The following is a 24,124-nucleotide window of genomic DNA, read 5'->3' as shown; positions in this document are numbered from 1 at the left end:
GCAAAAATAATAATAATCTAAACCGGGTATTTTTAGTCATTGAAGGAATGTTCTTTCTTTCTTTTGCAAATATAGCTATCTAGAGCAGGGGTTTTCTACCCTCGCAACTTTAAGACCTGTTAACTTCAACTCCCAGAGTTCCTCAGCTAACGAAGCTGGGAATTCTGGGGGTTGAAGTCCACAAGTTTTAAAGTTACCAAGGTGGGAGACCCCTGAACTAGAGCTATAGAATATTTCAGACCATTTTTTAAACAATCAATTATCAGTTTCTGCCTCTCTGAGCTGTACTCACGTTGGCAGTCAGTTGGGTTGTCAGAGCTGAAACTTTCTCTTGCGATGCATCCAACTCCCTCCTTAGCTTGCGAATCTAAACATTATATTTCAAAACATGGTTCTGTTTAACAAGATCTTCAACACCCACACATGTACATACACACAGATATACCCTATATAACTTTGGGACCTCTTTGAAGACACACTATTGGCACAGTTATAATGAAACCCATTATTATTGGCTCAACTACTGCAAATAATACCTTTGGCATGATGGCATCAATTTTGTGAAAATTCATTTTGATGGAAGTTCCAGATCTACATTCCTGATCCTCTGGGAAATCAGTTGTGATTCAATTGCTTCGTATATGGTTGATAACCACTGTTATTTATTGTGTTGCTATTTGTTGTTTTCCACTTACTTTACTGACTTGGTTCAGACACAATGATGGACTAAAATGTAGTTATTTGTTTTGTTATTTATAAAACCACTATAGTTTAAACAAATGATTAAACAATTGATTAAACAAACGGTGGTTTTAGCAGTTTGGTCCATTTACTAATTTGAAGACTCGTTTTAACTTTTATGGAGATCTTTTTGTCATTTTGTTAGCTACTTTCAGAAATATTTGATCAGAGAAAGACATATCGTATTTTTTGGAGTATAAGACGCACCAAGATTTTGAAGAGGCAAATTAAAAAAAAAGTAGGTAGGTAGATAGAGGGATAGAGAGGTAGAGAAAGAGAGAGATATATACAGTAGGTAGGTAGGGAGAGAGAGTGAGTGAGTAGTTAGGTAGGTAGGTAGATAAAGGGAGAGAGAGAGAGAGAGAGAAGGTAGGTAGGTAGTGGGATAGAGAGAGAAATAGAAAGAGATAGAGAGAAATACAGTTGATAGATAGGGAGAGAGAGAGTAGGTAGGTTGGTAGGTAGAGGGATAGAGAGAGAGAAATACAGTAGATAGGAAGAAAGGAAGAGTAGTTAGGTAGGTAGGTAGATAAAGGGATAAAGAGAGAGAGAGAGAAATAGAGAGAGAGAGAGAGAGAAATACAGTAGGTAGATAGGGAGAGAGAGAGAGTGTAGGTAGGTAGAGGGATAGAGAAAGAGAAATAGAGAGAGAGAGAAATACAGTAGATAGGTAGGTGTTTTTGCTGGCACAGCACTTGATCAATCTAAATTCTCACCAATCAGTTAAAGAGCTTTCCAAAAGGAAAAAAAAAGTTTTTGCACTCTGCAAACCTCCCAAAAATGGCCCATTTTTCATGAAAACAGGCCCTTTTTAAAAAAAGGCATAAATAGCCTTGGGGGGGGCTTGCAGAGTGCTCCTACGGGGGTGGGGGCCAAAAACGAACAAAACATGGCCCATTTTTTTGCGAAAACGAGCCCATTTTTTTGTCAAAAAACCCCCCTGCATGCATAGCCTTATGGAGGCTTATAGGGTGCTGCTGGGGGCTGGGGGGGAATGGCCCGTCTTTTGCTCATTTCTGCCCTCCCGAGCCCCCAGGAGCTGTCTGAAAGACTCCAGAAGGGTATGCACAGCCATTTGGGTGAAGGGGCGGGGCTTCAGGAGGCAAAAAATGCTGTATTCGTTGTATAAGTCACACCCAGATTTTCAGTCTCTTTTTTGAGGAAAAGAGGTGCATCTTATACTCTGAAAAATACGTTAGATAAAAACTCTACTTGTCTAAATACTGGGTAAATATTATCAAAGTATTAGCAAATTGCACTAGCAGATTTTCTTAAAGAGTTTACATAGGAGTGTAGCAGAAAGATTAATCATTATGGTTCAAAGGTATGCAGGTAAAATTACATCAGGCCGTACGGGTCTGGATGGATGGCAACCGACTAAAACTCAACCCTTCCAAGACGGAGTGGCTGTGGCTTCCGGCCTCCCGGTTCAACCAGGTGCTTCCATCTCTGGCCATCGGGGGCGTGCAACTAGCCCCCATGGAACAGGTGCGCAATTTGGGCGTCCTCCTAGATGCCCGGCTGTCCATGGATGACCATGTAACAGCCGTGGCAAGGGGGGCGTTCCATCAGGTCCGCCTGATGCGCCAATTGCGCCCCTTATTGGACCGGGATGCCCTACGCACAGTCACCCATGCGCTAGTGACGTCTCGCCTGGACTACTGCAATGCTCTCTACATGGGGCTTCCCTTGAGATGCACTCGGAGACTACAGTTGGTCCAGAACGCGGCCGCGCGGGTGATTATGGGGAGGATACTCCCCTGTAACACCTCTCCTGCGCGAGCTGCACTGGCTTCCTGTGGTCTACCGAGTGCGTTTCAAGGTTTTGATTATGATCTTTAAAGCGCTTCATGGCACAGGGCCTAGTTACATGCAGGATCGCATCCTGCCCCACACATCCCTACGACCAATTCGCTCATAGAGAGGGACTTCTCCGGGTGCCGTCCGCCAAACAGTGTCGGGGGGCGACACCCAGGAGCAGAGCCTTCTCTGTGATGGGCCCAGCCCTGTGGAATGACCTCCCCCGTGACATCAGGATTACTTCCGATCTCCGCTCCTTCCGTGTACAGCTGAAGACCCACCTCTTTCAATTATCTGGCCTGGCTCAACCGTAATTTTTCTCACTCCTCCTGACTGTCTTTTTAAATTTTAAATTTTAATTGTACATTGGGTTTCTTACAATTGGGGTATTTTAATGGTGATTTTTAACTGTCTAAATGTTGTAATTTGTTACCTCCTCCGTGCATGTGTGTCTTTGTATATATGTATGTTTATGTGTTTGTACACATGTTTTATGTTCTATATGCTCCATTGTATGCCGCCCCGAGTCCTGCCTGGAAAGGGAGCGGCTAATAAATTCAAATTATTATTATTATTATTATTATTATTATTATTATTATTATTATTATTATTATTATTATTATTATTATTATTATTATTATTATCATGCACTAGATTAGATTAAAAATATTACCTTACTCTTAATTCAGTTAATATGTTTAATACAAAATGCATTGTCTATGAGCGAGTGAGTATCCAGGAGTTCTCTAAAATCATTCTTTATGTAAAATGCAAAAATAACATCCAAACAATATTTCCACCCAGTAATGTCTAGGCCCATGTAGCTTGGATCAGATGACAGACTACATAGAAACATTTATTGAGCATTTGAAAAATGAGCATATTCAAACAAAATACAAGAGTAATACAGATATTACATTTCTGGGAATGTCTCTCTTCACAAGTTACTGATAAAGATAAGCAAGTGCTTAATTTCAACATAGGTACTAACTGCTAGTGATTCTTAAAAGATAATTTGGATCATGGTGGAAAAGGGTCGGCACAGTTTCCAACAGAGAAAAGATTATAACAAGAAGCCAGGACTGAACAAATCTAAGGCCAGCTATTAACTTTTTAGTTGTTAACAGTCATTTTGGAACCCAAGAATATATTTTAAGTCAAAGTAAACATGATATGCGATGAAGAATGAATATATATATTCGTAGATTTTCACGGGTGTAGGTATGCTGGTCTTGTTGTATTCGGGTCTTTTCCCATGTAAGATTGAGATTGTCTTGGCAACGTATCGGCGAGGTCTCACTCGTCATCTTCAGGCTGGGATTTGGGCTTAAAGTGTGGTCGGAGCTGCCGTCTTTCTATAAATCTTGGTGGGGTGTGTGGAATGCTGGCTTTGTTTCAGTAAGTGGAATGATTGGTCGTGTGGTTGTATAATGGTTGGTAGATTGGTGCTGGCTGTGTGTCCGTTGTTGTTTCGTGTTGTAACGGCCTGGGTGGTGGTGGGGTTCGTTTGTTGACTAGGGCTGGTTTCCAGATGTCTGGTAGGCGGGAGGTATTGTCACGTTTATTCATGTTGTGGGGGGTGTTTCTCTATTTCAATAGCTTCCATAATTATTTTCTTGTTGAAGTGTTCAGTTTTGGAGATTGACCTGGTTTCTTCAAAATTAATTTCATGTCCTGTAGCTTTAAGGTGTTGGAAAAGGGAGGACGTTTTTTCTTTTTTTCTTACTGCGTTCTTGTGTTCTGCGATGTGTGCATTTATTCTCCTGTTCGTTTGTCCTATGTATGTTGCAGGGCAGATTTTGCATGGTATTTCGTAGACTCCTTCATTTTCTAGCTGGATTTTGTCTTTGGAGTTTCTTAAGATGTTGGCTATTTTTTGGTCAGTGTTGAAGGCATTGATCTTGATATTGTGTTTGTGGAGAATTGTGCTGATTTTATCTGTGGTGCCTTTAATGTAAGTGAGGAGGGCAATGCCATTGTCCTGTTCTGTGTCTCGGTTTTTGGGGGGAGTCTCCCTTTGGATTAGGTTGGTAATTGTTTTTCTTTGGAATCCTTTTGAGATTAATACATTTGTGAGAGTGTGTAATTCAGTTTTCAGGTGGTTTTTGTCAGCTAGGCATTTGGTTCTGGAGATGAGGGTCTTGGATACAGAGTTATCTGTGTAGGGTGGTGATGGGATTGTGCGTTTAAGTAGCGGTTGGTGTTTTTTTTTTTTCCGGTAGATGATGTGTTCTAGGGAGCCATTGGGTTTTTTGTAGATTAGGACATCCAGAAAGGGAAGTTGGTTGTTTGCTTCTATTTCCATAGTGAGTTGTATTTTGGGGTGTAGGCTATTGAGATGTGTGAGAAAGTTGTCCAGTTTTTCTTTTCCAAGTGGCCAAATCACGAAAGTGTCATCAACATATCTAAGCCAGAGTTTGGGTTTGTGTTCAGATTTATCTAAGGTGTTAGTTTCAAAATGTTACATGTATAAGTTTGTGATGAAGGGTGCGAGGGGTGATCCCATGGGTGCTCCTTCTATCTGTTTGTATCTTTGTCCATTATGGATGAAATATGTGTTGGTAAGGCAGTGGTTGGTCAGGTCCAGGATGTGTTTAGGGAGGTTGTGTTTGTTCTGGATAGCTGTCAAGGCTTCTTTTATAGGCACTTGGGTGAAGAGGGATATGACATTGAAGCTCAAGAGTAGGTCGCTGGGTTGTAGGTTTTGTTTCTTTATTGTTTCTATGAAGTGGAGTGAGTTTTGTACGTGTGAGGTGATGGATTCTGCGTAGGGTTGGAGTTGTTTCGTGAGGAATTTGGCAAGAATCTGTAGAGGTGAGTCTATGGAGCTGACTATGGGTCTGAGTGGTGTTCCTTCTTTGTGTATCTTGGGGAGGCCATAGAGTTTGGGGCATCTGGAAGATTTCTCACTGGGGATTATTCTTTGCTGGATCTCTTCACTGATGGGAGAGGCTTTTATTTTGGATTTGGTGGTTTTTTCCAGGTAGGTGGTGGGGTCTGTGTTTAGAGATTTGTAAGCGGGGTCTTGGAGTAGGTTGGATAGTTTGGCTTGGTAGTCCGACGTGTTCATCACCACTGTGGCGTTACCTTTGTCTGTTGGGAGAATGATTATGTTGTTATCTTTCCTCAGGTTAGTGAGTGCTTTTTCTCCTTCTTGTTGTAAGTTGCTTCTGGATTAATTACTGGAGCAAAGGATGTTGGTGACTGCAAGTCTGATTTTATTGGCTTCATCTGGGTTGATTTTGGTGAGTGTAGCTTCAACTCCGCATATGATGTCTTCAGTGGGGATGCGTTTAGAAGTGACTGCAAAGTTGAATCCTCTGGAAAGGACATTGGTTTCAGTTGTGGTGAGGGTTCTGTCTGATATGTTGTGTACTGTTTGTTTCTTGAGTTGCTGAGGAGGGGGAGTGTGCTTCTGTTGTTTTTCTAGTCTGTGGAGTTTGTTGGTGTGTTTGTCTGTCTTGTAGTAGGTTTCTGTTTCGGCTCTCCAGAGGGCGAGTTGTTTGGATTTGTCCCAGAGTGCTGGGTAGATTTTGTTGCTGAGTTTGAGGTGAAGAGTGAGTAGATCCCAGTTGGTTTGGTCTAGTAGGAATCTTTTCCTGAGTTCGTTTCTGATTAGGGCTAATTCAGTTCTTTTCAGGATCCTTTCTATATTAGAGATTTATATTTATATAGATGTATATTAAGAGGAATGATGAATTATTTAAGAGGCCACTGTATTTATATCACTGACTTTAAAAAAAATGAAATATATCCAATTATCTAAATATTTAAAATGTGTACCTGTCACTGAGTTTAGTAATTTTAAGAAAAACAAAATCCTCCTTACCTCTGACTGACATTTTTCTTCAGGCTATGAGGGAAAAAAAGGGACTTTGTTTGAAAAGTGTATTAAAATCAGCGGATTCATTTAATTGTTCAGCTTACCAATAACCTGTCACTCAAACCACTTAAGTCTTTTTAATCCAAAACAGCTTTTACTCAGCTATGTGATAAAAAGTTGTCCAAGCCACAATTAATTTTATTAATTTACCATTTAATAATATTCATTATGTGCAGTTTGTATAATATGAAAATAGAAACATTAAAATATTACTGTAAATAAATAATAAATATTATTGCACTCTATTCCATAATGTCAGTAAATGCAGCAGGCACAATTCACCCCCCCCCCAAATAAGATACACCTGTAAGATATTAGTGCAGGGATGCCTAACCTCAGACTATGGATTGGCATCTGATCACAGTGCACCAAAAACTGTGCTGCACAAACAAGCGAAGCTTCATCCACGCATGTGCGGGATGCAGGTGAAACCATGCCATCTCCGGTCTGTGGAAAAACCTCTCTCCATGGAACCAATTCTTAGTGCCCAAAAGGCTGGGGACCACTAACTCAGGGCTTAAATTTATCAGAAATAAATATTTATTTCACTGATTATTTTCTTCTCCAGTTCTGTAGTTATAAATAGCTGCACTAATGAATCCAGGAGCTTATCAAATGGGACATGCTCCTCTTGATTAGTGGTAAATTATGTTATGCTACTGGCTGATTAGCAGTGTGTACTTCTCTTAAACATCACTTTTTGTAAGCTAAAGACATCCACTTTTCACTAGGTATTATTTTAATTGAAACTGCTACATTACATAAAACAAATAGAAGAGCTTATGTAATTTCCTACGTGACTTCTGCTTTGATAGTTTTAAGTCCAACTTTGTCAGTCACAGTTTTCTCATCCACTGATTTCATAAGATTTTCTGTCCATCTTATAGAAATCAAAGGATAAGAATACAATAAAGCATGGAAGTTGCTTGGGAGAACAATTATTCCATTCCTTCTTCTAGTTGAGCTCTAAGGTCCATAATCCTATTTAATGAATTAAATTTGTTACATTCTTTTGCTGCCAACTTCCTACAGACCGATTGTGGTTATGACACTCACCGTTGAGTAAATAGATGATGTGCTTGACACCAAAGATAGAGATGAACCATGCACTACAGGAAAGATAAATAAACACATTAGCCATTGGATTTTTGTTTTATATGATAAGTAACAACAGCAGATTATTACATAAGCCGTATACATACTACGGATGTTCATAAGGGCTACACATTTCACCAGCAGCCTATTTAAAAATTGCATCACCAGTCATGAACGTATTTACTGAACATAAATCTTGGCAGACGTATCAGAAGGTAAGCTGAAATAAATGGAAGCATTATACAGACCATAGCCCAAAATGATCTCAAGTCAAGCTTTTAAAAATCATTACTTGGATGTAAATATTTGCCTGCCTGTTGTATTTCAAACATTGCAAGGTTATGATAGTGCATGGAAAATGGAACAGAAGATGATGAGAAGCAGACAAAGTAAAGGTTCAACTGACCAGTCCAGTTTCACCATATTGTTGGCCTGAAGCATAAACAGTAAAAGGGAGTTAAAAGATTTTGTAAATAAAAAAGACTGAATATTTTGGTGTGACTAGGTTAGATAAAAGACTCATTTAATTGTAAGTCAGCAATTTCCTAAGGGGGAAAAAAAACCTAGGGAAAAATACATTTTTGTCAAACATATTTACAAAGTGATTTACAAAATAGTTTTAAAATATTAACATATAAATGCATGCATTTATATTTTAAAAAGCAAACATAATTATTTAACATAAATTCATACAGCTTTGGTATCAAAAGCTATTCATAGCTAAACGATGCTCAAATTCTGTAGATCTACAGTTGAAAATACATTGTATTATTTTCCAGAAACACTTCCTATATTATTTCTTTTAAAATGGCTAATCCCCCCCAGTCCTTGAAGAATAAGGCTAACTGTTAAACAAGCAAAATGGCATTTTCTTTCTATATTAGTCCTAAAAAAAACTTTATATTGCCAAGAAGCCGAGAGTGCAATGGACTCATAGATCTGACTCAATGCAGAATGGAACACCATTTTGTACAATAATTATTGCAAACCAAGCATGTTGCTTTCTGATTGCCTTCCTTCTAGCAACACACCTGGGTGGATACTCAATAAAGTATTAAGATAATAGTAAAATGGCAATGTATCTGTCAAAGTAGGACCCATGGATTCCTCACATCAATTGTATACTTTTTGGTCTGTTTTAAGGGCATATTCAATACTTTTTATTAAAACTGAACAAATGTCAACATATATAAATATTTGGATTGTTAGCAGTATGTAAAACATGATTCTTGCATGCCTGCATTGCTATGGAACTTTTAATGTACAGTGTGTAAATAGTATCAGTAACTTTAAAAATAAATAGCACTTTCAGCAAATATGTGAATCAGGCTATTACGGTATATTTTGCAAACCCAGTTACTGTATATAATGTAATCACGTTTGCAGTAGTGACTTTATTCTGGCATGTGTGTTTTTGAAATGTGGTTTTATGACATTTAAATTCTGCTTCTATTAGACATTCCTAAATCATTATAAGGAGAACTTGCATGAAAATAAATCACCTGCTATTGTTACACATTCCAAAAAAGCACAGTGATTTCTTGTATTAAGGAGTTTACTTTCACATTCATCAAATACCAATAATATTTTACAACCTCTTAGTTCACCAAAATGCTTATGTGTCTGAAAATCTGAATACCAAGTATGATGTTTCTGTATTTCAAGACCGCATATTGAATTATTCTGCTTTGAGTCCAAAATTATTATTGGCACAGAAAATATTATACATATTTCATTTGTTATACTTTTCATTTTTTTCTTTTATTAAATTTACCATTCTTGCAGAATGCAAATTTCCCAGGAAATTCACATACTTCCATCTATTCTAAAATATATATTTATGGTTCCTGCAATTGTGTAAAATGGGGGGGGGGGGGAAAGAACTGTTCTGACCCATAAAGATCACAATTAAACATAAAATTTAAGAAGTATACTAAGAAAAGTCTGGTCTTAAATTAGGCAATTAAAAACTCAACTTATTTTTGAACCTTCACAATATTTTTTTTAACTCTGACAAACTCTTGACCCGGTTAGTCCACCAACTGGTTACCCAAGTGCTGAGCTCAGTGAACAAGATACCAAGAGTCAGCTAGTTTTTAGGTAGTATAGATGTTTCAGAGAAAATTTTTGAAAATCTACTTTCCCCTCCAAAGTGAAATCGTTACTAGGTGCAACCAATTCATATTCAACTGATAGTAGAAGAAAGAAGTTTGGGCAGAGAAAGATCACTAGCTTAGGAAATTACATTACTGAACTTCAATCAGTAAATCAGATAAGTGGGAAGTGAGAATTTCCATTTTATGTGCCTAACTCAAGATTCTTATCCAGGCCACATAGGTGCTTCTGGTTTTTAAATGCCAAAGTCTCCATCTCACCTTTACTGTTGGGGAGAGTAAAGGCAACTTAGAAGATGTTGCTGCTTCAGGGTGATAGGTTGCTTGACATGGTAAATTCCCAGTGACCTGCACTGCTGGTGCATGAGAAGGAGTCTAGGATCTAGTCTGGTTCTGGGACCAGGAAGAGTCTTAAGGTCCTTGGTCCTCCTAATTTGAGCTAATATTGCACCACTGTCAACAAGTATTTTTCCCCACATCCCTGACTGCAATCTATTTAATGCAGCCTTTAGGACAAAAGAGATTTTTTCTATCTCTTCCAGAGAAATTAAAGATGAGCTAAAAAGGTCACTATTTGAAATCAGTGATATTAGGTAAACTGAAAGTAGGGATAAGCAGTATGAGAGGTCTGAAAAAGAGGTATTGTGCATTCAAGAGTAGCATTAAGGCTTTGCAGACTATTTCACAGATCTTTTCACATCTAAAAATTACAAGCGTGTTGATTCCTTTGTCTCCTTGATTTATCTGAACCATTTTTTTCACCTCAAGTCAAACAATAACATCTGATTCCTTCCCCTATTTTCTGACATTGGCATTTGTTGTAAAACAAAGCCTACTGTGTTAAACAAAGTTTTGAACATGTGCTTTGTTGTTTTTTCCCCTTTCTCCATAAATATAAAGGAAATAAACATCTATCAAAAATTAATAAACAATTTTTGTCATTCCTTCCCATATGCATACACGATTCAACTTTTTTGGGGAAAAAATGAACTGGATCTCTTACCCTCTTCAAATCCATCCCGGAATGACCCAGAACGGCTCATTGTCCTGCTCTTTTCATCCAGTGACATTGAGCTGTTCCGGAACCGGGAGTCATTGTAAGGATCGTAAGGGCCATCTGCGTTAGAAAGACTGTGCGTCCGGAGCATGGTTGGGTTGGATAAGCTCATTTGGGCTGCTGTGGTGGGACTCGCTAGAAAGCAAACCAGAGATAGGAAATTCACAGATCTATACTCATGCTATGCTACTTTCACAAATGAACAAACCAAACTGTTACTATAAGCATAAGAGTAGCAGTCTCTAACTAAATCTTTCTGAAAATTTCTCGTGCATTAATCAGGTAGAAAATAAAGTTTTGGGAAAAAAACTTCTACAACCATGCTTACTTCATCCATGTTACTATGTTGATTCGGAATAGTAATAGTAGTAACTGAAATTGTAGTAGTCAGGCACAAAGTCAGACATTATTAGAATATCAAGTCAATCAGAGTCATTGGAGAGGATACTCGCAAAGCTAAAACTCCTTGGATCAGAATCCTGCTTCCCACAATAAAGTAATTTGGTGCCTTTAAGACATTGCAATCTTCGCTATTAAATAATAGTGTTCCCAGAAAAATAACCAAGTAATAACCAAGATTTCAGAGACAAGACTGACCCATTAAAATATATATCTTTATAATAGAATTGGTGATATGGTAATACATTTCTGGGTATCATGATATATATTTTCAACTATTCCTCTTCTGATCTGATTTTTGGCTCCTGCTCAACTTACTTAGTTAATAGTTAAGGCTATGCAAAATTTGCACTGTTTTGCTTCACAGAGAGTCAATTTTGATCACTGGAGGAATTCACTTTAAATGTTGCCCAGATTCAGAAAAGCAAGATACTCCAATGGGAAGCACCGAAGTGAGTCATTTTATTTCACTTGGCTGTTTTGCTTTGATGGCAATATCTTCTATTGAAGGCCAGTGAAACAGTCAATTCAGTGTGATATGACAACCCCCAACCTCTAGAAGCAGGATATGCATCAAAAGGGCAGTTCACTGAAGCTTTGATAAAAACAAAGAATCTCTTTGAGACTTTGTACTAACCTAACAACTATTATTCTTATGATTCTATCAAGTCAAGTCGCTATGTAGTGGCTGCCAAACTATCTTAGAACTTAAGATATATGTTCATTCATAGTGAAGATTAAATAAAGCAAATTATTGTTTCTTTAAAAAAAACCAATTACATAACCAATTAAAACCAGATTAGTGAAAATAGTGAATAATTTTTTAGATGTAACATAAAACTTGCAAGGTTCTAAAAATCTGAAAGAAATGTTTATGCAAAATCAAACTCCTCTGACATTCCAAAATGCTAAGTTATATATTAGAAAATTATGTGCATAGTAACCATACTGGTTTGGTATGTTTCAAATGGCATGCTATATCAACACATGCCATCTTATCAGTATCAATCACCAATTAAATTTACAGTTTTTTTGAACAAGCTGTACATTTCACAGTTGAAAGGAATCATAAAAGTTTACTCACCAAGCTGGGAGAAGTTAAATCTAGTCCCAGATGGTGATGTGATGCTGGAACCAGAAGAAAATGGAGAATTGACAACAGTGTCCTGAAGACCTCCAGCAGAGTGTGAACGCAGCCATTCTTTTGCATCCTCTTGATTGCGAAGTTGTGATGATGGTGTATACCTGCACAAATCACAACCAGGTTTAGCTTTTGCTCAGAAATATCTTGCTTGACAAAACTACAAAAGTATTTTAGAGAAAACAGCAGAGCTGAAAAGAAGTCTTTTCCCTGCCAGAACACACCTTTTCATGTTAGTAGAATTAGCCTAGTTGAAAAATGTCATCTTATATTTATGAACGTTTTAAATTTGGGACACATCGGTTTGTATCATGATTAAAGTAGGAGGCATTGGTTCCAGTGGGCCTACTTTAAGCATGATTAAGTATGGATTTAAGTAGGTTCCTCTGAATGTCAAATTCAAAGAAATGCTTTAATATGGGCAGCCGTTACCAATATCTGTTACCCATGAATAGGAACATTATGGATTTATCTGATAGCTTGCAATTCCTCCTGTCTTGTAAATAGCCATTCATAATATGTCTATGCAAGATACCATGAAATCTAATGTGTGATCTAAAGCCAATTAATTATTCCTTATCTGACAAGATACTTATGAACATCTTAAACTTGAGAACCCCTAGTTATGTTTAAACAACTTCCAATGATCATATTCAACAAGGTCAACAGCCACTACTGCCACTACATACTAATTTTTAGAGTTGGTTCTACACAAATATATGTATACAAATACATGGAGGTTATTGGCTTGTACAAAGGTGATGGGAGAAAAGCTAAAATTAGGTCCTTAAAATATTGCTGCTCAAAAGCTGAATTGCAAGAATCAAACCTGAAGATCTAGCAAAAGGAGATATATGTGTGCCTATAGAGTGTGTACATTTTTGGTTCATATAATTACCATTATTTGCTAATGACTTAACTGACTGACTCAACTTTTTGCACTTTATATATGTACCATATAGTCAAGGGTAAGCCAAAAATTTTAGGTGTCAAGATACACCTGAAAAATTGGTTAGGCTTATTTGTGAGCATATTTTCTCAGCTTTTTAACATACCTACATTCAGTATATACTTGTGGATAAGTTCTAATTTTTAAGCAAAATACAATGAAAAATGCACTAGCCATGAAATCAGCCAATAATGAAAACTAAACATATGAAAAATCAAAAGGTGGTTTATCCATAGCTGCTTATATATGAACTTATACACAGCCATACCCAATCAGAATATCAGACTGATGAAGACTGAAATTAATATGTAATGTGAGAGGTGTTGATTTTTTCCCCTTTCTTCCCAGGAATAAAAATAAAATAAGCACTGCCAGCAAGTGAATATATTCTTTAAAACACTTCATTTAAAGCACAAGCAGTTACATTTCATGCATAGCTTTGGTAGGATTTTCAATATTTAATTCACATGTTCCTGAATGATCTAGTGATGTTAATGTGTACTTGGCACTAAAAAGCTAGATTTTTGCTGTAAAGATTTCTGATGTTAAAAGTTATTTAACTTTTAACTGGATCCATAAAAAGGCACACAAACATTAGAGGAATATGCAAATGAACGAACTACAGATACCTACCTCCTTGACATTTATATGTTTCAAGCTTAAAAAACAGTATTCATTAATAATTGGAGACATTGGATAGGTGGAAAAGATATTACAAATCAATTAACTTATTCAATCTTAACCCTCCCGTATTTTACACAGTACTTCTAGCATCCAGCTCAGTGAGACAATCAAAGATACTGCAAATAACAGGGTGTTTATAGCACAGAATAAATTGCAGCTGTAATTTAAAGCCATCAGGTCAGTGATTGTAAAAAGCAGCAGCACAATCTAGTCTAAAATTGAACAGACAATATCTGTGGAATTAATTTAGACTTTCATGTCTAAACTAATTCTACCCTGGTCTCTGGGTGTCATGTGAATTTCGTTGTATGTATATACTGTGTATATATGTACAATGACAATAAAGTTTATGTATCAGGTTAATAAATGGAGTAAAGTTGTAAGTTGTAAAAAAGAAGAGATCATCCTTTTTCAGTCTAATTTTTCTTGATGTCAAATTGCTTATAATACATAATTTAATTTTTAATCATTAAATCAACATCTTTTTTTTTCTTAAGCACAATTACTGCTTCTGCTGTCGTATAGCAAAGCCTGCACTTTTAATGACTTCTCGGTTCTTCTTGATCTGCATTTCAGAAGTTAACACTGTGAGAATAACATCATCCAGTTACTATTTCAGTCATAAAAGCTGCAAATTATTGCTTGCAAGTCAAGCTTGGTGAGTTGGTTTTTGAAAAGCCAGCCAGCTATAGTTACAAATCCTGCTCAAGCTGAGAAGCTATGAAAAGAAGCATGTAGGTGAGAAGACAGAATAATGACCTGCTTCAAGAGGACATGGAGGGGGGTGGGGATGGAAGACAGGGAGAAAGAGACTGCAGCCACTCACTGCAAAGCAAAGACCACCAGCAGCGCTAAAGACACGGAAGACACACAGGCAAAAGAGAAAAAAAATCCCCAAACCACATGGAAAACTACTTATGCTATACGGAAACACCAATACCTGAGTCCTTTCTTAGGCAAAGTGTTCCTATCAAGATGTGGGTCGCTGTAGAAAAGTTAAAAGAGAAAGAACTTCAGAGAAGAGCAAAAAGGGAATTAAAGGTCAGTTTGAAAAAAAAAAGAACACACTATTAAACAACTCTGTCTTAGCACTGAAAAAAGAGAGACGAAAGCCCCTGTCAAACCAACATGCAAAAGCCTAACCAGATTTAGATTCTGTTACACAGGACATGCAAACGGGACCATGCTAGATAAACTCAAACCCAAGACTGAGATCTCATAGCTCAATTCAACCTTCTCCAATTTGGAACTTTTCAGATGGAAATTTAGGAAAGTGGCAAGCCTAACGTATCTGGGGGACTTACAATTGTGAACATTGTAAATACTTATTTTAATGCAACTTTTCAAGCTCATTTGGAAGTTGGACTGGCTATTTCTCTACCACAAAGTAACTGGGACACTTTCTTTTCTTAATATGTACATATTTCAAATGAATGTTTCTCAGTAAATGTAGACTGGTTATCCCTATGACAATGTTGAAAAATTTCCTTTAAAAATACACAAAAAATACAACACTATCTCTCAAGTCTCAAACAAAATTTTTCCCCAGCATCAGATTGGAATTAATAATACAATCTGCAACCTTTTGAAGGGTAAAAAGGGGATATTAGTTGCACAAACCAGAGGCGTCTATGAAGAGGATTATTTATTATTTGCTTTCAGGAAATAAGCTTAGCATTGAAATAAGCTATATTCAAATCACACCTGACCCTCTTTCAAAAACACAACTTCTGCAAGCTAGGGTTATAAATGTTCAAAAGCCTTGTTCTGAATAATATCTGCCAACAGTACAAATACTTTTTAGTTTAATGAGGGAACGAATAATAGATTGATCACATAACTAATGTCCCTTTGTAATGGAGATGGGCGGTTCCAAAAAGTTTAAATAAATAAAATAAACTAGATATTCTAAAGTGAATCCTGAAATCATGCATCAAATGAAATGAGTCACAGTCTACAAGAGGTTATGCCTGAAAACATAAATTTATATTTAAGCTCCCACAAGTTTGTTTGCCATTCTTGCTCTAATAGAGTAACTATCAATTCTCTGGAAATCATTTAATTATGTCATTTATTAAACAATTAAATACCTCTAATAATAATAAGTTCTGAAACTTAGTAAAGAAGAGTATTGACTGCAAGGTTTTAGTGCAGGAAATATAGAGAATTATATTGATTCTACCATTATAATTAGTTTCTAAACATCTAATGGTAGCAATAACATTTCCAGTGCACTTTGCACATAGTTTCCATATGTTCATTCTTACAAGAAAGTACACGCAACAAAATACCAAAAGAGCCAAAAATTTCCAAAATTGACACTGATGTAAGCAACTTATTACAGGGACTAATTTCAGCCACAACAGAAGAGTTGGGAATGGAAATCAAGACAAAAGGTGAAACAACTGAAAACATGAGGGAAAGCGGCATGCCACCAGAATGCAGAAATGCTAGTGAGAGTTTAACCTTCCAGTAAAAAAAAAAAACACAGAACTTTGTAAGATCCTTAAGTTTGCATTCTTAAAAAAAACATTACATTTGTCCACAGGGTGCTCCAGAATAAACTGGGTCATTGCTGCTGTTAAATATACTCTCACTGGCATGTCTTTGAGTGACAGTTCAACACAGCCCAGTGAAATATACACACACTCTCCAATGAGCACAGTCTTGCACAATACACTTTGGCTTCTTAAGCATCACAATGAACCCTCCTGGATCTTGTGTATTCCACTGCCCTATGACAGACAGCATTACCTGTCCTGCCTCCTGGGTAAAGTATTTCTGCAGAATTTGGGACTAGCAGCAGGGGAAGAGAGAGGGCTAGAAGAAGTTCAACAAGACAGAAAAACAAAACAACAACAAAAGAGAGAGAGGAAGATTAGAACAAAGGGAAGAAAGGGAAAGTTGTTAGAAAAAAAAGAATCCATTCACAGGTTGATAACAGTTGTTTTATGTTGCGAAGCCATAGATCATTAAAAGATTCCAGGAACTGCCTAAGTCAGGGGTGTCCAACTCATGGCCCGCGGGCCGGATGCGTCACACGTTGGCCACAGCCATCCCCGGTTTAGTGAAGGGGAAAAAGTCACGATACGTCACATGATGTCGCGAGTTTGACACCAGTGGCCTAAGTGATTTAGCAAAGTCAGGTTGCATCCAAAACAATTCAGGAAGAACTACAGTCCTGGGTCTTCTTGCCATTAGGTTTTCTTTGTTCCTATGCAGAGATGGACTAAGATGACTCTTCCAATTGTTCATTTTCCTAGAAATAGGCTAATTCATTCAGAACAATAGCTAAAGGGCTATACGGTGCTCATTCTTGTACTACAAATTGATTTCATTTACAGGTAATCCTCGCTTAACAACAGGTTGTTTAGTGACCAAAGGACCAAGGAGCTTTTTGGTCTGAAACGCCTTAAAGACCAGGCCAAAGAAAATGGTCACCCTGAGGCCATATGATCACATGACTGGCAGGTCAGTTTTATGCAGTCTGCAGTCACGTGTTTCTGGCATTTTTACCTCGTTTTCGGAAGGATGGGGAAGACCACTTAATGTCCACTGTGCTTGCTTAATGACTGTCATTTTAAGTCTTGAAAATTACTTCTGATCACATGGGTGCCTTGACTTATCATCATAACAACTTACAACCATAAATCTGAGCTCAATTAGGTAAGACAAGGACAATTCGTAAAATATTTAATATGTTTATATGATCCTGGCTGAAATCTAAAAAGAAGCAGTCAAGGAAACATTTGGCTGACACACAAACCAGATAGGAAGCCTGCCTTAAATTGTGGCTTAACATAAAGCATGTTCTTTAAAATTTATTTATTTATTCAATTTCTATACCCACTCAATCCAGTGACTATAATAAGTGTCTTAAAATTCTGAAATTTTACAATAAAAAAATAATTAAAAAACAGTAAAACAGTAAAAACATTTGAACTTGGTTGTTTTCTTACAGACACATCATTATCCAAACTAGGCACCATCATCAGTGATACAAGGAAGTGGGGTTTGCTCTAAATTTATATTCTAGTAGCTTGCCCTGTCAGGGTTGGTGGGGAGTGGTCCTGGAGCTTCTTTGGTTGGGCTGTTTACTATTAGCTTGTTTGGCAGTTCCTTGACTGGGATATTGTTTCCTTCTTGATTGATGGTCTGATGTTAATCTAATGCTGGTGGGGAGGTGTTTTGGTCTTTTTGTTCCTTTTGGCTTGTTGATTGTCTCTTTCACAGAGTATGTAGATGTTATTTATGTCTCTGTGTCTATTGATGGCCAATTTGTCAGATTGTCAGGCTTCCAGAAATTCCTAGCATTTTTGGATTAGGCTTGGTATAGGATGGTCATAGTTTACTAGTTGAAACTATGGTTGAGTCTGTTGATATTTTGTGAAATTAAAGAGTTTTCAGAGTTTTTCAAAAGACACTCTGACAAATGGGCCATCAACAGACACATAGACATTAACAACATCTACATACTATGCAAAAGTGACAATCAACAAGCCAAAAAGTGAACAAAAAAAATAAAAAACCTGCTTACCAGCAATCAACATCTAGATGAGCATAGTTTAACACAAAAATTAACAGCAGACCAACAATCAAAAAGTAAACAATATCCCAATCAAGGAACTGATGAACAAGCTAACATTAAACAACCCAGCCAAAGAATTTTCAAGACCACTCCCACCAATACTGATAGGGCAAGCCACCACAATATAAACTTTACTCTTTGCTAATATTGATGATGTTACCATGTCTATAAGAAAACAACCAAATTCAGAGAGCACCAAGGACCCCTCATTTCAACCTTGAGCTACAAATATTCTTCTTTACCAGTAAAAACATTCATAAAATAGAAACTATACCACATTATACTATATATACAATTCTCTCTCTCTCTTTACACACACTCAGACACAATTTGGCATAATATATATGCCATACTTGTTAATTTCTTTAGTTTATGCTAAAATAAATCAATTAAAGGGGGCCACTTTATCAAGTTGTGGAGTTATATATTTTTATCACAATTGCCGGAAGTCCTTGGTTATTTGAAATTTCCAGAAAGATAGAGACCAAATGATGTAGACTACCATTTGACTGTTAACACATTCCCATATATTTAACAAAAGACAGACCACTGTATATACCAAAGAGAAAAATCAATTTAAATAATTATAACAGATTTCTATCTTTAAGAAGATGTGAAAACTATGGAAAGCCTCTAGCAGTCAGTTCCTTAATATATAAACCACAAACAATAACCGGGAACAGGGAAAATACTGGTATCTTTTGAAATTTTCTCACCTTTCTGACAAGTTTGTCTTAACGCTGTTGGTTCTAACAAAGGGAGGCATTGAGTCATCCTTAGGAGCCACAATCAAGCCACTGGAAGAATTGTGGTTCAGCCCACTTCCACTGCTGAGAGAAATATCAATGGATTCACAACTGGTGTGCAGGCTGCTGACAGACTGGTATCCAATCCCATCCTTGCTGACAGCAGAAGAACTACTGGGGTTAGTACCCCAGGTCAAGCTGTTGGAGGGAGCCGAGTGAGCTGAACTGGGACTAGATGCCAATGGAGACTGATTTGTGTCTGTATTTTTACAATAAAGAGGGCTACTACCACCACTGCTCAATATGCCGCTGCCAGAAGGAGATTCTGGATTTCCTTGTTGGTTCATGGTTGCAAGCGGGTTGGAGATGACTACTGAATTTTTCATGCTTTCTGCTGTTGTTATGGGAGGTTGTTTATTTGGCTTTCCACCAAAAAGTCTGAAGAAGAAGAAGAAGAAGAAAAGGAAGTCAGGTACATGGATTATTTTTATTATTATTATTATTTTTATTTATTTGTATGCCACTTTTATTATATTTTATTGCCACTTTTATTATATTTGCAAATCACTCAAGGAGGTGACCATATCCAACAAGGCCCCCTACACCTATGTTCCCTGCATAGAGTGGGTTGGGCTGAGAGAGAAAGAAGCTCTAGCATAGATGAAAAAAATATATACTTAATATCTTTAATGTTATAAATTAATTTCTTCTACTGTAAACGTATACTGTGCTAAATTTTAGTCCAATTGTGGTAGTATTTTGGCGTCCTAAACATAGTAGGTTTCACATACGTTTACCACCAATTTGCCACGCACCATGCTTCGTGAGCACACGTGCCTTCTGCGCATGCACTTTTTTTTGCGCACACAGCTTGCATGCATGGACATGGCTTGTAAACGTGGGTAAATAGGACGGCATAGAGCTGGGGTGTGGGGGTGGGGGCCCGAACCGATCCGAACCATCTGAATGCCACCTCTGGTCCTGAATAACATGTGACATTTTCACTTTCACTTGCCATTTGCAGCCTATATTGCCAGCTTCCCACAAAGTCAATGGGAAAGCTGACAGGAGGTCACAAATGGCGCTCATGTGAGGTTGTCTTTAATGACCATGCAGGATTCCTTTAATGATAGCAACAGAAAGTGCTGGAAGCACAAGTGACAGGGTCAAATGATGTTATAATTTATAACTATATCACTTAGTAATGGAATTGTCAGTCGTAGTTACCATTGTTAAGCATGGACTACCTGTATTTATTTTACAGAATGTGACTGCAATGTTCATAATGTTTATTATGTATCCTATATTGTTCTGAAGAAGCTATAATTGCCCTTTAAGAGAAGGCAATGTACTGTATTTACCTAAAGAGCACATACAGTCCTCACCAGGAAACTCAATTTCAGTAACATTCCTTAATATCTCTACTACACTTATAGGGAGGAATGAGAAAATATATAACAATAAACCTTTGCCAGCCCATTATATTCCTAGCCAATCATTTTTGGAACAGATGAACTAGAATAACTGGATGCTCTTCATTTCCTCTTACAAATCCCATCAATCGTGCAACCTGGAAATTACCAGCATTAGAAATCCAACATATTTGGAGGATGTTAAGAAAAAAACAGTGTTTTGTATAATGGTGCAACTACAGATCTTTATTAATAAATTCCTTGTGTGTCCAATCACACTTGGCTAATAAAGAATTCATTCTATCTATCTATCATCTATCTATCTATCTATCTATCATCTATCTATCTATCTATCTATCTATCTATCTATCATCTATCTATCTATCATCATCTATCTACCGTCCGTCCGTCCATCATCTATCTATCTAATAAACGGATATCTATTCTAGACCTGAAAACATCAAGGATAACTTCCAGAATGTTTCTTCACATCTTTGAAATAAACCAATTGAAATAAAAAAAAAACTATAATTACCTGCGCAGTGTAGGAGAGGCCACATCTGGGTACTTTACTCCTTGCTGGTGAGTATTCTGAGATGCATTGGGCGTTGTCTGAGGTGATGGATTTGCTTTAACAGAGTTACAAGAGACCACACTTTCATTATCTGAGGATATCCCTTTCTCTTTATCAGTCTGATTTATTAATCCTGGCAGAGAGCTCCCAAGGGCAACTTTTGTTGGTTCTCTTATTTTAGGGACAGGCAAACCTGCAGACTTGCTGCTTATGTTGGAGTCTATGCTGCTGGTGCTAGATCTATTGCCAGCTCCACTTCTGCTGCTGGATTTGCTGGGGCGGGGTAGACTCCGATACTGAAGATTGGTTCGGGTAGAAATGGCTAAATAGCCGTCATCCTGATTTTGTGAACCATCAACACTAGTCTTCCGGCCAGTGGATCTTCCCATGAGTCCAGATGACTTGGGTATTTTGCCCAGAGTAGCAGCTCTACTAGTAATAGTTGCTCCACTAGCTGTAATCATGGTCACACCTACAGCTGACCCACTCTGCTTTTTAAATCCAAACATGTTTGTATTAGTCGTAGCCGTTCTACAGTTATTGGCGGAAGGCTTTTTTGATTCATCCCCACTGCTCCTCCCAGCATCTGAAGGGGAACGTTTAATGTTTCCAGATTTGGGAGAAATTCTGCCCTTTTCTGAAACCTTGGCATCATCGGTTTTCCCTTTAAAAAAAAAAAAAGGAGAAAGAAAACAATTTTAAATATTGAACGGTTTCAAATATTACGCAGAAACATTTTAATATTTTTAAGCTATTTGTAAATTATTAATATATCTGAGGACCAGCAGAAAATATTTAATATGCTATTTAAGTCTAAAGGTAAAAGGTAAAGTTCTCCTCATACATATGTGCTAGTCATTCCCTACTCTAGAGGGCGGTGCTCATCTTTGTTTCAAAGCTGAAGAGACAGCACTGTCCAAAGATGTCTCTGTGGTCATGTGGCTGGCATGACTAAATGCCGAAGGCGCATGGAACACTGTTATCTTCCCACCAAAGGTGGTTCCTATTTTTCTACTTGCATTTTTACATGTTCTCGAACTGCTATGTTGGCAGAAGCTGGGACAAGTAATGGGAGCTCACTCTGTTACGGGGCACTAGGAATTCCAACCACCAAACTGCCAACCTTTCTGATCGACAAGCTTAATGTCTTAGCCACTGAGCCACCACGTCCCTATTTAAGTCTAAAAATGTAAAGTTACAACTGTTTTGTTCTATTACATGAAAAACTACATTGTTAGCTAGAACTAGCATTTGGGATACCTCTACCCAATGGTGGTTGAATATGCTTGATCTAGGCAACATCAATCAGTAGCTTTTCATATAATAGAACAAAATATTTATGCAACTAGCGTTGAAAGAGAATGAGAAAAGAAGACCCAGGGGTGATATAAAAGTCTTCGGGTGGCTAAAAGCTTGAAAAACTCCAGTAAAAGTGAATGTGCCACTTGAGGGGGAAATCAGTTTTACTGGTTAACAGTTCTTACTTTTGAGTTCACATGGTAGCCACATGGGCTCAGGAAATTATTTGTCTGAATTAAAGTTGTTTTAAGAAGATTTAATTTAAAAATTAAAATTTTAGTATGTTGCTTCCAGCATGCCACTTTAAATTTACACCTGCCCATGGCACCCTCACACTCTGTAACTCCTGACTGCAGCACCCTCTTGCCCCAGTAGACTGCTGGCTGGGGACTGCTGCTTCTTCCTAGCTAACAGCCTATGCAGCCCTGGGGTTGTGATTGCAACTAGGTCAGCTGGGACTGGTGTCACTAAGTGATGCAGTCACATGACATCACCCTCACTCAGCACTGGAAATTCTGGTTCCAATTGCCATCATAACATGAGGACTACCTATATTATCCTCCTTACTTCCTTTGAGCTGCTATGATGTCTAGCAGATTGTAGTGTAAAGATCTAGCATTTTGAGTGCTGATGAGGGATATTGCTACTTAATTATGTACAATTAGAAATGAGACTAAAAGGAAGTAAAAATAGTCTCTCTCCTCCAGAAAACCTTCAGGTAAACTGTGGTATAATTTAGTTATAGCAAAAATCTCTTGTTCAAAATACACAGCCTTAGTCAAATTTCCAAGTAAAGCGGGAATTGAAAACCAATGGAGAAACTAGCTCTTATTAAACGTTCTGTAGATATCTTTTAGATTTATATAAATTACAAACCCTATTGATTAACACTATCATTCATGCAAGCAAATGCCTTTTCCTGATCAAATCTCAGTTATTAGTATCCCTTTAATTTGGCAAAGACAACCAGTGAAACAGATTTATTGCTATATTCACCATCAAAAAGGAGCACAGATCATAATGCAGTTAAAGAGGATTTTTTAAAATAATAATAATACTAACAGCAAATATTCTTGGCCTGCACTGCATGGCTTTTGTCCGTGCATTCCTCACCTGTTCCAGGTGTCTTCAAAGTTCCTGAGGTGGCTGCCGTTTTCATCCTCGGCGTGGTAATACCAACTTGAGCTGACATGCCCCGTCTCCAGGATCCTGTCTGTGAAATGACGATGTTCTTCCTTCCAGAAGTGCTTTTATCGGATTCATCAGACACATCAGAGGGATTCCTTCTCCATTTAGATCCAGACTCCATTTTTACACCGCTGTCTGAGCCTCCATCTGATTTTTTTATTTCATCACCAGACCACAAGGAATTCCGCTCCACTTGGAAATGCTTTTCAGTGTCGGTCTGTTGGAAAACAGAAATGAATCAACTTGCACTGCAAACTTTTCTTCCTCCCAGGAAAAAGGATAGATAATATTTCAATGTTTTAGTGATTTCTATAGATAAAAGTTCTAGTTTTTAATTTTTCTTTTTTTAAAAAAATAAGAATAAGATACTGATCTACAAACAGAAAATTAAGGAATCTATTTTACATTTCTAACACGCTTAAGTAAAAAAAAGCAAACAAAATGCAAACCATTC

General features: G+C 37.4%; 1 protein-coding gene across 9 annotated transcripts in view; it reads right to left on the bottom strand.

Moving 5' to 3' along the window:
- NAV2 (neuron navigator 2) overlaps positions 1-24,124 on the bottom strand; it is a 316,849-nt gene that overhangs the window by 39,013 nt on the left and 253,712 nt on the right. For 5 of the 9 annotated variants that reach the window (XM_081938823.1, XM_081938825.1, XM_081938827.1 and 2 more), the window contains 9 exons: positions 23,596-23,887; positions 21,145-21,847; positions 19,168-19,635; positions 14,804-14,848; positions 12,174-12,334; positions 10,637-10,825; positions 7,481-7,533; positions 6,371-6,394; positions 293-367 (listed from right to left, as the gene is read on the bottom strand). In XM_081938823.1, coding sequence (XP_081794949.1) covers positions 293-367; positions 6,371-6,394; positions 7,481-7,533; positions 10,637-10,825; positions 12,174-12,334; positions 14,804-14,848; positions 19,168-19,635; positions 21,145-21,847; positions 23,596-23,887 — 2,010 coding nt within the window. Of the gene's footprint in view, positions 1-292; positions 368-6,370; positions 6,395-7,480; positions 7,534-10,636; positions 10,826-12,173; positions 12,335-14,803; positions 14,849-16,617; positions 16,684-19,167; positions 19,636-21,144; positions 21,848-23,595; positions 23,888-24,124 lie in introns of all 9 variants that reach the window. The other 4 variants (XM_081938830.1, XM_081938831.1, XM_081938824.1 and 1 more) reach the window with 2 other exon arrangements.

Source organism: Natrix helvetica, assembly GCF_964273705.1.
Source record: "Natrix helvetica genome assembly, chromosome: 1".
In the NCBI taxonomy this organism is placed as follows: domain Eukaryota; kingdom Metazoa; phylum Chordata; class Lepidosauria; order Squamata; family Natricidae; genus Natrix; species Natrix helvetica.
This window is presented reverse-complemented; position numbering and strand designations above follow the sequence as displayed.